General features: G+C 54.0%; 1 protein-coding gene across 20 annotated transcripts in view; it reads right to left on the bottom strand.

The window, feature by feature from the left end:
* The window catches only part of MYO9B (myosin IXB), an 84,903-nt gene that overhangs the window by 27,098 nt on the left and 44,850 nt on the right, over nucleotides 1-12,955 (bottom strand). For all 20 annotated transcript variants that reach the window (XM_070587356.1, XM_070587339.1, XM_070587355.1 and 17 more), the window contains exons 4-13: nucleotides 9,294-9,356; nucleotides 8,729-8,828; nucleotides 8,368-8,468; nucleotides 6,489-6,618; nucleotides 5,453-5,542; nucleotides 4,296-4,412; nucleotides 3,837-3,971; nucleotides 2,666-2,787; nucleotides 638-779; nucleotides 141-345 (exon numbers count right to left, since the gene is read on the bottom strand). In XM_070587356.1, coding sequence (XP_070443457.1) covers nucleotides 141-345; nucleotides 638-779; nucleotides 2,666-2,787; nucleotides 3,837-3,971; nucleotides 4,296-4,412; nucleotides 5,453-5,542; nucleotides 6,489-6,618; nucleotides 8,368-8,468; nucleotides 8,729-8,828; nucleotides 9,294-9,356 — 1,205 coding nt within the window. The remainder of the gene's footprint in view (nucleotides 1-140; nucleotides 346-637; nucleotides 780-2,665; nucleotides 2,788-3,836; nucleotides 3,972-4,295; nucleotides 4,413-5,452; nucleotides 5,543-6,488; nucleotides 6,619-8,367; nucleotides 8,469-8,728; nucleotides 8,829-9,293; nucleotides 9,357-12,955) is intronic.

Below are 12,955 nucleotides of genomic sequence, written 5' to 3'. Positions count from 1 at the left end.
GTTTGGGACGACGAAACTGTCCTGGAACTAGGTGGAGGTGATGTTTGCACAACATCGTGAATGTGCTAAATGCCACTGAGTTGTGCACTTTCCAAGGGACTCCGAGTGTCCCCTTCTCGAGCGAGATGGGGCCCTCCTACCTGCAGCCTTCTCGGCCCTCTCAGCCCGCAGGCGCCCGGCCTCCCGGAGCACGGCCATGGCCCGGATGGCGGCCCGGAGCACAGCCCAGCGGAACACGGCCACGGGGTCCATGCCAATAAGCTCTCGCACGTAGGAGCTGTCGCTGCCCCGAAGGAGGGCCACGATGTCTGGTCGCATGTAGTCCATGTTCTTCTCCCGGAAGTCCTGCAAGGGATGGAGGTGGGGGGGGGTCACTGGATGGTGCTCACCGCGGCCCAGGAGGCCAGTATGAGACGGGCTGGCGGGGTGGGGGGCCCATCCCAACAGAGAGCTCCCACCCATGGAGGCCGGGATTCGGTGGGTCCAGACTCCCTGGAAGCTCGCCCAGCACAACTGATAAAGGAGATGATGGAGCAGGCACCAGAAGGAAGGGCCTCCAGGGCACCCACACGGTCCCTTTCTCGCCCCCCAGGCAGAGCATGACTTGAGTGACAAGGGACAGAGGACAGACGTGTACCTTGATCTGATACTTCACTTTCCCTGCGAAGTGCTGGATGATGAATGCCGGCTCCATGACGGGGGTGCCCAGGAAGTACCTGTTGTCCTCGTGCTGCTGTTTGAACTTGGCCAGCAGGGTCTGGCTTGTGGCGTGGGGAAAGCTGGGAAGAAGATTGGAAACCTTTAGCTGCAGGAACAGCGGGTGATTACCGGCTTTGCATGTCAGGTCGCAGGCCGCCTGCGGACGGACAGACAAGGCGGCTAGGGCTGCTCTGCGCCGTGAAGCTGCACACATGGCCTCAGGGCCAGGAGGGAACCTGCCGTCTGTTATCAAAAGGCCCAGGCCGAAGTGAGGCCCTTGGCTGCAGAGCAAACTGAGAGCAGAGCCCTGCGGCCCAACGCCTGGGCCCCCGGCCCCGGTGCCCACGTGAGCATTCGGCTCAGGTGAGACTGGGACCTGGCCCACGGTGGGCAGCTCCTGGGAATAACCCCAGCACCGAGTGACTTCTGGTCCCGGATCCGTCTGTGCCTGGATGCCATGTCTTGGAGAGGGTCTTGCCTGTGCTCCTGTTAAAAGGAGGGGCCAGGAGACAGGGGGGCAGAATAATGAACCCGTTGTACCTGGCTAGTTCTGCCCCCCAGGAAGGAAATGCCACAGTCGGCTTGGGTGCACCCTGCCCATGAGCAGCCTCACCGCAAAGACGGGCAGTGCGACGTGCTCCCGAATGCCCGGAGCCGGGTTCCTCGGCTTAAGGGGGCAGGGAGGAGATCCCGTAGCTACAAAGCACATCGATTCTAGAGCTGGGGAAGTGGGAGGACAGTGAGGGACCTGCTCACCCGGTCACAGGGACAAAGAAAATTTTAACGTGTTATTTTAGAAAATTCAAATCAATGCCAAAAAAAAAAAAATCCACGATGGACAAAAATAGCAACTTTTAAACAAAGACAGATGTGCCCCAGCTCAGCCCGGCCCTGCCTCACATTCCTCCCCCAGATCCAGCTCTGGGAGCGTCCTCGGAGTACGGCTCAGCTGTCCTCACACTCCGCCCCCTCCCCTATCTGAACATCCTCGCAGGATCTGGCTGCGCATGGACGTGTCTGCCTGTCCTGGAAGGAGACTTGGTCTCAGGCAGAGGGTGAGCCTGACCCACTCTGGCCTCTGGGGACTTAAGCAGCAAACAAGGGGCTGATAAAGACGTGTCCTCATCCTGATTGCCAGAACCAGCGACTGTGACCTTATTTGGAAACAGGGTCTTTGCAGATGCAATTAGTTGGGACGAGGTCATTAGGGCAGGCGCTGATCCAACACGACTGGAGTCTTTATAAGAGGAGGAGACGAGACAAATAGAAGAGGAGACAGTGATGTGATCACAGAGGCAGAGACTGGAGTGATGCAGCCACGAGCCAAGGAACGCCTGGGGCCATGAGAAGCTGCAAGAGGCCAGGAAGGACCCTCCCCTCGAGCCTTTGGAGGGAGCCTGGCCTTGGTCTCAGCCCACTGAGATGATTTTGCACTTCTGGTCTCTGGAAATGTGAGAGAATACACTGCTATTGTTTGAAGCTGCCTGCTTTGTGGTGATTAATTATAGCAGCCGCAGCGACCTAACTCAGTAAGTGAATTTCAGTGACTGCAGTGGGGTGACCAAGCGTGGAGCACCTTAAAATAGCCCTTCCACCTTCATCATGTCCTGCCAACGAGGGGCACGAGGCTGCGCAGTGAGACTGGCCTCTGGGCCCCCAGTTCCACATGCTGCCCTTTGCAAAAAGGCACCAACACCATGCCCAGCTTCTAGACTCAGGTCCCACAATCCTTTCCTGAGAACTCCCGGGCACGTGTTTCAGAGTTCACGGTTATTGCACGTGTTAACATTTTTGTGGTGAATGGTACATGCATTTTGCAAATGCGAGGTCAGGAATTATGGCCAAATGAGTCCAAGAAACTCAGAAGTAATTCTCAGGATGGTTTGGATTTGGGGGTAAGGCTCTGGGGGCCGCAGAACCAGACCGAGTAGCTGCGTTTGTGGACCCCCGGGCTGTGGACACTCACTTGCTCTCTTCGTCCAGCAGATAGAAGAGGCCAGTGGGCTTCTTGCTGATCAGATGGATGCAGCCAACGTTGTCTGTGTAGTCGATGTTGTGCCACGAGATCCCTTCGCTCTGGTATTCCTCCTATAAGGTGGGGGGGTTTCCAACAATTTCATGGCTATGTTAAGGTTCACATAGCACAGGTTGTATATAAACTTATTATATTTGTGTACGCAGGTATGTATTTATATATAAGTGTGTAAATGGCATAGAACACATATTAACGTGTCAGTAGAAATATATTCATACATAAAATTATTAGATAAATTAACAACAGGAAATAGGGATGCATATCCTCAAACATCTACCACACAAGGTGCTTAACCCACACTTAAAATCACCCAGGGGTCAGTAACCTTTCTCTGCAAAGGGCCAGATGGTAAATATGTTAAGCTTTACTAGCCAGATGGTGTCTGTTCCAATTTTCAGCTTTGCTGTTGTATCTTGAAAGCAGCTGATGATATATAAACGGCTGTGAGCCAATAAAGTTTTATTTATAAAAACAGGTTGTGGGGCTGGATTTGACCCATGGGCTGCCATTTGCCAGTCCCTGCTCTGGACCAACAGTCATATGATGTGAGTGACGTACATAACTTCAAATTTTCTAAAGTCATATTTAAAAATGTAGAAACAAACAGATGAAGTTAACTCTCTTCGAAATCTGTGTATTCTGCTCTTCATCACAACTCAATTTGGATCAACCAATAGGCAGAGGGTGTCAGAGTAAAATCAACTAAATATTTACATAAACCCATGGGTTCTTTCCGCCATCACAATCATCAGTGAGAAGGACAATACATGGGTATACAAGATGGCTGACGGGCATGCAAAGACCTGTGGGACGGATTACGACCATCACCGACCAAAGCGCATCCCTACAAGGTGGCCCTACTGCCTCCCAGTGAAAGGACGCTCACGCTTGAGCAGAGAGCAGAGGCGAAGCTGACCTGGGGCTGAAAACATCCTCCACACTGGTCTCATACTGGGCTGGGTGGGATTTTCCCAGACTTTCCCTTTTGCAGAGAAAAATTCTGGGGTGGGTTCACCAGCAGATAGGGCCCCAAGGGAGATCCCAGTTCTGGCTCGTCCCCTTCCCCGTGGGCTGGATAGGCAACAAGATGGTACGGGCTTACCTGCTCTAGTTTGAAAATGTGCTGGTTGAAGTAATACTGGAGCTGCTCATTGGCATAGTTGATGCAGAATTGTTCAAAACTGTTCCTCTCGAAATCCTCAAACCCAAAGATGTCGAGGACCCCGATGGACAAGCACTGGGGAGACAGAGAAAATGGGTATTACTGGTCGGTCCTTGTATGGAGACGACCTGTCAGGTCGTGAAGGCCTGTGGTCATTCTGTCGCTGCTGCCTTGGAATCTGGAGTATCTGAGCAAGGAGCCCTGAGTTGTCATTCTTCGCTGGGCCCCACGAACTGCATCCCATCCTGTTCCCCAGGCCTGCCCCTGGGGAAACTGGTCCCTCGCCCAACACTGACCGCAGCTACCTTGCTCCCCATGTCACAGGCGATCTGCTGAAGAGTGTGGCATTGAGGGCACAGGCTCCCAGGGCCCAGCGTGGTGGGGCGGGGGTGCACTCACTGAGACGGACTCTTCCATGTCTTTCTTGTTGAGTAGGGCGTGGTTGATCCGCAGCACGATCCAGTCAAACAGGGCACTGTACAGCGACTTGGCCATGGAGTCACGGGCGGTGATAGCCTGTGGGCACGGAGGGGCACGACACTTTGGTAAGGCAGGCCCCATGCTGCAACACCCCGAGGTCTACACACATGGGGAAATCGAGGCAGCAACTTTAAACACCCCTTCTCGCTTTGCACACCATCCTGTCAGCTTGGACACCATTGCACACCAAAGCATGAAGCAGGAAGCCTGGACCCAGTGGCCTGTGGTTCAGTCAAATCTTGCTCACTTGCTAGCTCACTCCTCAGCACAACCTGGGGACTGCTGAGGGTGGAAGGCAGGCACCAGGCCTGCCTGTGTGGGAGGACCAGTGAGGAGGCCAAGCTGGGTTCAAGGCCAGGCCCCTTGCAGTTCTGTGAGGACCACAGGGCCACTATTATGTGTGCAAAAGCAGTAATGGCTTTAAAAGTTTTTTAAAGGCTTATTGAGGTCTAATTTACATACATGAAATTTCTTCTTTTTATCTACTGAGATCTAAGTTGTGCCAGATGTACTTGGCCACAATTAACATCTAGAACACATCCCTTTGGCTTTGCCTTTCCCAGGGGGTTGTGGAAATGGAGCTGCGAGGAACGCAGCCCTGCACCTGGAGTCCTTCACTCGGCGGGACACCTCTGGGGGCAACCGCACTCTGGGGTCTCAGATGTCCTACAACAGCTTTCATAAAACACTGCAGAGCGCCTTTGCCCATGGGGGCTCAGACTGTCTCCGGTGCATGTGTAAGACGCCCAAGCAGCTTCTACCTCAGTTAAAAATCCCCCCGATGGCTAGGTACTTTCCTGCTGCTATCTAAGCTGCAAGCCGCAAGTCACATTGCTCTAGAGATGTAAAAACACAAGCAAACACACCACAAAGACGACATCCAGGCTGGGGCACAGGCCAGACAGAAGCTGGTTTGTGCCGTGTCTGAGCTCTCTTGAGAACCCAAGGCGCTGCCAGGGTTCTCCTCTGTCACTTCAGGGACAGGAAAAAGGAGACCTACGCCAGCTGTTTCCGAAGGACTCCCCGTGCTTGTAACCTGGGGCCTGGCCAGCTGCGAGGGCCAGGGCAGTGCTCACCTCGCTGAGACTGTAGGGCAGGATGAGCTTGTCATTGGCGGTCACTGTTTTTCTTTTGGTCAGAACCTCCACCAAGATTTCTCGCTTCACCTGTTTCAAGGGCAAGGAGGGCAAGAAGGGGAGGGGGACAGAGAGCTTGTCAGGTGGGTCCTCATGTCACTGCGGCAAGGCCCGAAGCCTTCATGGGAGGACTCCTAGCAGCTGCACCAGGAAGTGGGCCCAAAGCACCCCTCAGGGCTGCCGACCGGTGACATGTACTACGCTTGGTGAGTTTCAGGATGATCACACTCACAGGCTCACCCACGACCATGGTGGCCTGGGAGTGTGGCTGCACAGGTGTCACTGCAGGCCACAGATCCACATGCTGGCTGGCCACCTGCACTTACAGCTGTCGCTGCTGGAGCGGGGTCCCAGCCTCTGTACAGGGCTGGGCAAGGGGTTGGTCCCTCTCCGACCACCAAGCCCCCTCCACAAGCCAGCAGCAACAGGAGAGGGGCAGGGAAGCCGCGCCAATCCCCTGGCAGGCGTGAGCACGCAGAAGCGAGGGCTCCCACAGCAGGCACGCCTTCTTTAAGAGCCCCAGGTGGAATGCAGCTCAGAAAACAAAGGCAAGCACAGGGCTCCTTGGCCTCGGTGCTCGGACACTGGGGGCCGGGCCATTCTTTGCTGTCGGGGGCTGTCCTGTCACTGTAGGGTGTTGAGCAGCATCCCTGGCCCCCACTCACTAGATGCCAGCAGCACCTACACTGTGACAACCAGAAATGCCTCCAGACAGTGCCCGGCGCCCCAGGGTTGAGAACCAGTGGACAAGGGGCTGGCAGGTCCAGTGATAACATGGCCTCGCCAATTAAACTGTGGTTTTAAACAGCCTTCTGTGGGAGGGGCTGCCCAGGAGGGAGTCCCTCAGCAATGAGGACGGGACGCTGCAGAGATGGTGGGGAGGAAGCAGGCCGGCAGACCTCGGTTCGCAGAAGCTCGGCCTGTGCAGGAGCCTGGGCCCTGGGAGGCCACTGGCCGGGAGGGCAGGGAGCACTACCTTTAGGAGCTGTGACAGCGTGTCCAGCACCTCGGGGGGCCCGACCTCCAGACCTTCGTCTCGGCCCGTGGCTCTCTTCTTATAAGTGACGTTGCCCAGGTACAGGATGGCTGACAGGACAGAAAAAATCCTGGGAGAGAAAAGAAGCCCAGGTTGGGGTGCTGTCCACAACTGTAAGATGACAGAAGCTTCCACTGAACTGAGCTGAATTCATAAAACCAGCAAATTCTAGTCAGAACACATGAAGTTTGAAAAATTTTGTCCTCTACTGGGGACCCTCTCTGTGGAATGTGACTTTGTAGACAGATATCTCAACAATACTTTCTTTTAAGATTTAGGGAGCTTAAAATTTTTTTTTTATGGGAGCATAACGTGAACACAAAAAAAGCACACAATTCCCAAGTGTAGAGCTTGATGAATTGTCACAAAATATACACGTCCTGTAACTAGCACTCAGACCAAGGACTAGAACATTCTAGGCCCCAGAAACTTCTGTGCTGACGTCTAACACCGACCGGCAACTTGATGTCAGTGAAATGCACACGTTTGTAGCTGGCCTGTGACTGAAAACCGAGCCGTGGAGCCACCGTGCCTGTACCGCGCAGGGTCTCGGCTTGTTCGTACTCAGTGTGGCAGCCTCGGGCCTGCTGACACCTGGGGCGGCCCATCCTTCGCTGTGGGGGCCGCTCTGTGCACTGTGGGATGTTGAGCAGCATCCCTGCCACCACCCATTACATGCTAGTAGCACTGTCCCCCGCCCTCCCTCACTATGTAGTGTGACAACCGAAAATGTCCCCAGACAATGCCAAGTGTCCCCTTGGAGCAGGATCAGCCCTGGTGAGAACGGCTGGCTGCTGGGCGTGGAGTAGTCCAGGAGTCGGCCAGTTTTTGGAGGGCCCCTGAGCCAAGAATAGTTCTTAAGTTTTTAAACGGTCATTAAAAAGCCAAACAAAAAATGCAGAGAAGAACCTGCAGCAGAGACCATCTGGCCCGCGAAGCTGAAAATATTTACTGTCTGGCCCCCGCCAGAAGGTCTGCCGACCCCTGCATGGACATACTGCAATTTGTTTATTTAATCTCCTGTTGGTGGACATAAGGGGGCGAGTCCAGGTTTTGGAGCTGTGAGAAACGAGGCTGCTGTGTGCACTCGTGTGTGTATCTTTGGGTGAGCAAATGGATGCGTTCTGTTGTGTATACACATCTGTAGCAGAAACTGCCACACAGTTTTCCGAAGTGCTTGGCCCGACGTGCGCCCTCCCAGCAGCGTGTGGGCAGTTCCCTCTGGGTATACCCGTCGTCCAGGCAGGGGTGAAGGGTACCCCATGTGGTTCTTTGTTTGAGGAAGGTTAGCCCTGAGCTAACATCTGCCACCAATCCTCCTCTTCTTTCTTTTTTTTGCTGAGGAAGATGGGCCCTGAGCTAACATCTGTGTCCATCTTCCTCCATTTTATATGTGGGATGCCCGCCACAGCATGGCTTGACAAATGGTGCGTAAGTCTGCACCCGGGAACTGAACCTGCGAACCCTGGGCTGCTGAAATGGAACGTGTGACTTAACCGCTGTGCCACTGGGCCAGACCCCTCTGACGTGGTTTTTAAAAATTAAAAAAAATTTTTAATTGTGGTAATATACACGTCATATAAAATTTACCATCTGAACTATTTTTAAGTGTACAGTTTCACAGTGTTATGTATATTCACATTGCTGTGGTTTTCACTGGCACCCCCAGTGACTAAGGACGAGTCCCTTCCCATGTGCCCCTGTCACTGGACTGGCCTCCTCAGTGCAGCTCTTCCTGGGGTCTCGGTCAGATCTCAGAGGAATTGGTAAGCTGGGGCGCCCGCGCGGGAGGCGGCAGGGTGGCCGGCCGCTCACTTACTGCTTCTTGGTGGCGGGGAGGAAGCCCACCATCTCCATGGCCTGCTTGAGTCTTTCAAAGTCGTGCTTCAGGTCTTCTCCGTCTTCGATCTTCAAGTTATGCTGAAAAACAAGGTTGGCGGCACTCTGGGTGTTTCTGGCCGGCGAGGGTGGCGTGCAAGAGGGATTTTGGCTGGAACCGAGGGGCAGGGCCCAGGACCCAGGGAATGAATGGGCTCCTTTATGCTGCCTCCTGTGGGCCTCCTTGGAGCCGGTTTGGGGCCGGAGAGGGCCAAGGCAGCTGGCCTCTGACCTCCCGGTGGCGCGTAAACAGCCCACGGGGAACAGAGGCGGTATTTGTGGCCGGGGCTCGGGCTGTTTACCTGGTTGAGGTAGAAATAATCTTCAGGCTGCTTGAGCTGAAATTCTTGACGCTCCTCCTCGCTGACGCCAAGTAACAAATAATAAAACACGTGGTAGTTCCTGTGGGTCAGAATTAGGAGAAAAAAGTCATTTTTGGAGGCCAAGCAACAGCTACTCTTCAAACCACTACTAATATTGCTTTGGAGGCCACACCAGGGAGGGAAAAGCACCTGAAATACATACAAATTTGAGACAATAAGTTGATTCTTATTATGTCTTATAAAAAACCCCCCAAAACAAAACCCCCGAACCCTAAGCTTCTCCAGGGAGTAGCTCTGGGGGGAGGGAGCGCACGTCTCACTCCCTGGTGGCTCAGAGATGCTTCTAACAGAAGCACATTTTGGCACACACCCGAGCACCGACTCTGGGTACAAGCCCCAGGGAGGCACAGAAATCCGCACAAAAAGGTGGCTTAGGAAGTCTGCCTGCCAAGCCCGCGCCCCAGAGCAGGCCCCACTCAGGGAGTGTGCTGCATCTCAGGAGCTCCGCCTCTCTCCTGTGCAGGGAAGGAGGACCCCCTCCTACCTCTCATCCTTCTCTTGGGAGACCAAGCGAGACTTTTCAAGCAGGTACTTTTCGACAACAGCTCTGTCATTAAAAGGAAAAAGAAGGAATAGAACGTTACATTTTAATATTGTTTCCTTGAAGAACTAGAGGAATTTGTTTCCACAGCAAAGCCAGCTATGGATTAATTTCCTTTGACACAAGGTGAATACAGGTACCTAAATACAATCACCCTGTCACAAATATAACCGCCATAAAAGTCACCTCGCCCTGAGACTACCATCCACAAAAATAAGGAACTGAGGCTGGCCACTTCTGCTCCCCAGACCAGATTGGGGCTGACCGCTGCACGGAAGCCGATGTGGCCCCATGCAGGGACCGGCCCCAGGCACTGGCACCGGAGAGACTGCGCCCAAGAGCTCAGGAACAATCCCGGAAGGTCGCCCCTCCACCTCCCCAGCAATTCAGTGTTTCTCCAACAGAAAATGTGAACGTGACGGACTCATCTTTGTATTTGTAACAGGTTTACTGATTACTGATTTACATAAACTGCACAAACTTCGTGTGCAATGTGATGCTGTCCTTTCATAATTCACACAACCTTTAAAAACAGCTTTATTAGGTGTAACTGATGCAGAATAAACTGAAACTGTGTGATTTGATGAACTGTGACACATGCGAACCCCTGTGAGCCCACTACCACGATCAAAATAGTGAACACATCCAGCCCCTGGAAATGCTCTCTTGGGGCCTTTGTCCTGCCTCCCCACTCCTCACCCCCAAGCAGTCACTGATCAATCCCACTCGAGATTAGCTTGGGTTTTCTAGAATTTTAAAGAACTAGAATCATTCAGTACATGTACTGTGTCTGACTTCTTTCACTCAGCCCAAAGATTCTGAAATTCGGCCACATTGCAGCATGGATCAGAAGTTCATTTCTTTTTATGATGGAATAACATTCTACACGTGGACACGTCATGCTTCATTTATCAGTTCCTCGCCCGACCGATGTTTGATGGACATGGGTCCACAAGGCTGTGTGGGTGCTGGGGCAGGGCCCAGGCACCTCTGCAGCCCCACACTCAGCACCAGTAGTAGTGACATCGAACATTCCCTGAGGATCTACTATGTTCTAGGCACTGATTTGTGAGGATTTAACGCCCTGGATCCTCCCACTCTCCAGGGTGGGCACTGTGGCTCCCACTGATGGACAAGGTGCTAACATTGGAGAGGCTGCCTGGGACCCCACAGGAGGGAGGTGGCCCGGTGGGGACCTCTTGGGATTCGCTATCACCAAGTATTTGAGCTGGGCAGGTCTGCACATCACTTCATGTGAGCCCATCGCTTTTACAGGAGAGGCAGCTGTGCCCTACGGGTACAGGGCTGGGCTCCTAGGGCCTGCTGGACGCCGCCTGCCTGTGTCTCCAGGATGGCAGTCTTCTCTCTGCAGCCTGGCACTGGACACACGCACGCCCACACAACACGCACAGGTGGCTTTCCGAGGGCTCAGCCTGCATCCTCTCTTCTTTCAAACCCATGTTTTCTTCCATTCCTTCCCTTGGCTGGTGACTATGTAGTTATCAGCAGTTCGTTTTCCCGGGTAGGGTGGCCACATGTGGTTCTAGAATCAGACACATGTTTGAATCTCAACCTGCAGCCGATTCCCTGTGCTATGTCAGTGTATGGGGGAGGACAATGACCCCTCACCAGCACCGAGTGGTCAATGGACTGACGAGAGCTCCTTCCCTTTCCTGATCATTTTGGGGGCCCAGGACCCTACTTGGGTCTTGTAAGGAGCCAGGGATCCCCCGGCACCAAGCCCTTGAACCCACAGGAAGACGAGGCCTTGCAAATTGGGGAACTGGACGAAGGCTTGGACTGCCCCTGACCCTTGGCCTCAGCGGGAAATGGCGCTGAGTAGTCTCACTTGCCCAAAAGCAGAACCGGGTCTGGGCCTGCCCCCTGGGAGCCGGCTGCAGCTGCTCCCTGGACGGGAAGTGCACCTCCCTCTTCGGAGTGTGGGCGGCCCATGGTCATGGCCAAGGTGGGACTTCCTTTCCTGAATCCGAGGCCACAGATACCACTCTCAAAAGCCTGTCTATGAGATCCAGCCCCTCAGGGCCACTGGCCATGGGCTTGACGGGAGCCTGAGGTGGGTGGGGCTGGGTGGACCACTCAGCTGAGGGCCAGCCCTTGCTGGTGTACCAGGTTGAACGGTGGTCCCAGAAGATATGTCCACCTGGAAGCTGTGACTGTGACCTTATCTGGAAAAAGGGTCTTTGCAAAGGTAATTAAGTGAGGCATCTGGACATGTGATCATCCCCCATGATCCAGGCAGACCCTAAATCCAAGGATAAGTATAATAAAAGATACAAGAGAACAGAGAGACACAGAGGTGGACGTCATGTGACAATGGAGGCAGAGATTGGAGTGATGAGTCCACAAGCCAAGGACCCCTGGGGCCCCCAGAAGCTGGGTGAAGCAGGAAGGCTCCTCCCCCAGAGCCTCCGGAGGAAGGGTGGCCCCACCCACACCTTGATTTTGGGCTTCTGGCTTCCAGACTGTGAAGAAGAAATTCTTATTGTTTCAAGCCACAAGGTTTGTGGTACTTTGTTACAGCAGCCCCAGGACACCACGCAGAGCCCACATGGAGGAGAGAACTGGGGAAGGCAAGCAGCACCCACCGCGAGCAAAGGCTCTGGTGTCTAGAGCCTGCAGAGCCAGCCTGGGACCCAGGAAAACGTGAGGAAGCCTCTCGGCATCTCTGCTTCCCCCAGAGAGCCCCTGGAACTGCAGAAACAACATAATTCTGTGTTGTCTGCCCAAGAAGACACTCTGGGCGTCTCCTGCTGGTGAGAGGCTCTGCAAAATGTGGCAGATACAACTGCAAAATACGGACCCACGGGAGAAAAAAAAATGTTTACATAAGAGGTGAGGGTCCTTGGCAAGAAACAGCTGAGGCCTATGGGGCAGTGGGGACAGGAGGCTGCTCCAGGTGTCTGATTAACCAGGGCACATCCTACGGGCAGGTGCTGGGGCCCACTAAGCAGGTGCCGCGCTGGGGCCCAGCAGTGCTCGGGGACAGGGGCACGTCCTCTGGGGGCTGAGGGCTTGGGAGAATCACCAGCTTCTGAGTGCCCCCGAGGGCCGAGGGGCCGGAGCAGATGGGCATTTATCAAGCCTCTCACCCACCCCACTGCCACTGGAGCCTGGGAAGCGGGGAAAAAAGGAAAGAAGCCAGAGGCCGAAGGATTCGGGGAAACAATCATTCTTGTTCGTGTCTTGAATATGAACCGTGGACTGAAACGACCATGAGTCAGGTTTAGATGGACAGAAGTCCCTACATACTCTGGAATCAAGCCTCAGTGCCATCACCCCAAGGACCTCCCCCTTCCCAGAACGCCGGCGCCTTCTCTCGGCCTCCAGGGCCTGATGCTTAGCTCTCCTCGTGTCTAACACTCAGGGCTCCTCACCTGGCAGCGCAAAGCATCACCTGGCGCCTTTACAAATCCACTGTCACTGAAGACCCTCACACCCGAACGAGGAGTGGCAGTGGACTTCTGTGAGCGACCAGGCCACGGATCATGCCAAAATGCCTGTGTGTGTGTGTTTTTTTAACTTTGAAATAGTTATATTGACTCATAAGAGCTTTGCACGTATAAAAAAAATACAAAACACTACGT

Source organism: Equus przewalskii, chromosome 20 (genome assembly GCF_037783145.1).
Source record: "Equus przewalskii isolate Varuska chromosome 20, EquPr2, whole genome shotgun sequence".
Taxonomy (NCBI): domain Eukaryota; kingdom Metazoa; phylum Chordata; class Mammalia; order Perissodactyla; family Equidae; genus Equus; species Equus przewalskii.
Note: the sequence above shows the minus strand (reverse complement) of the source record. Positions and strands in the feature narration are given on the sequence as shown.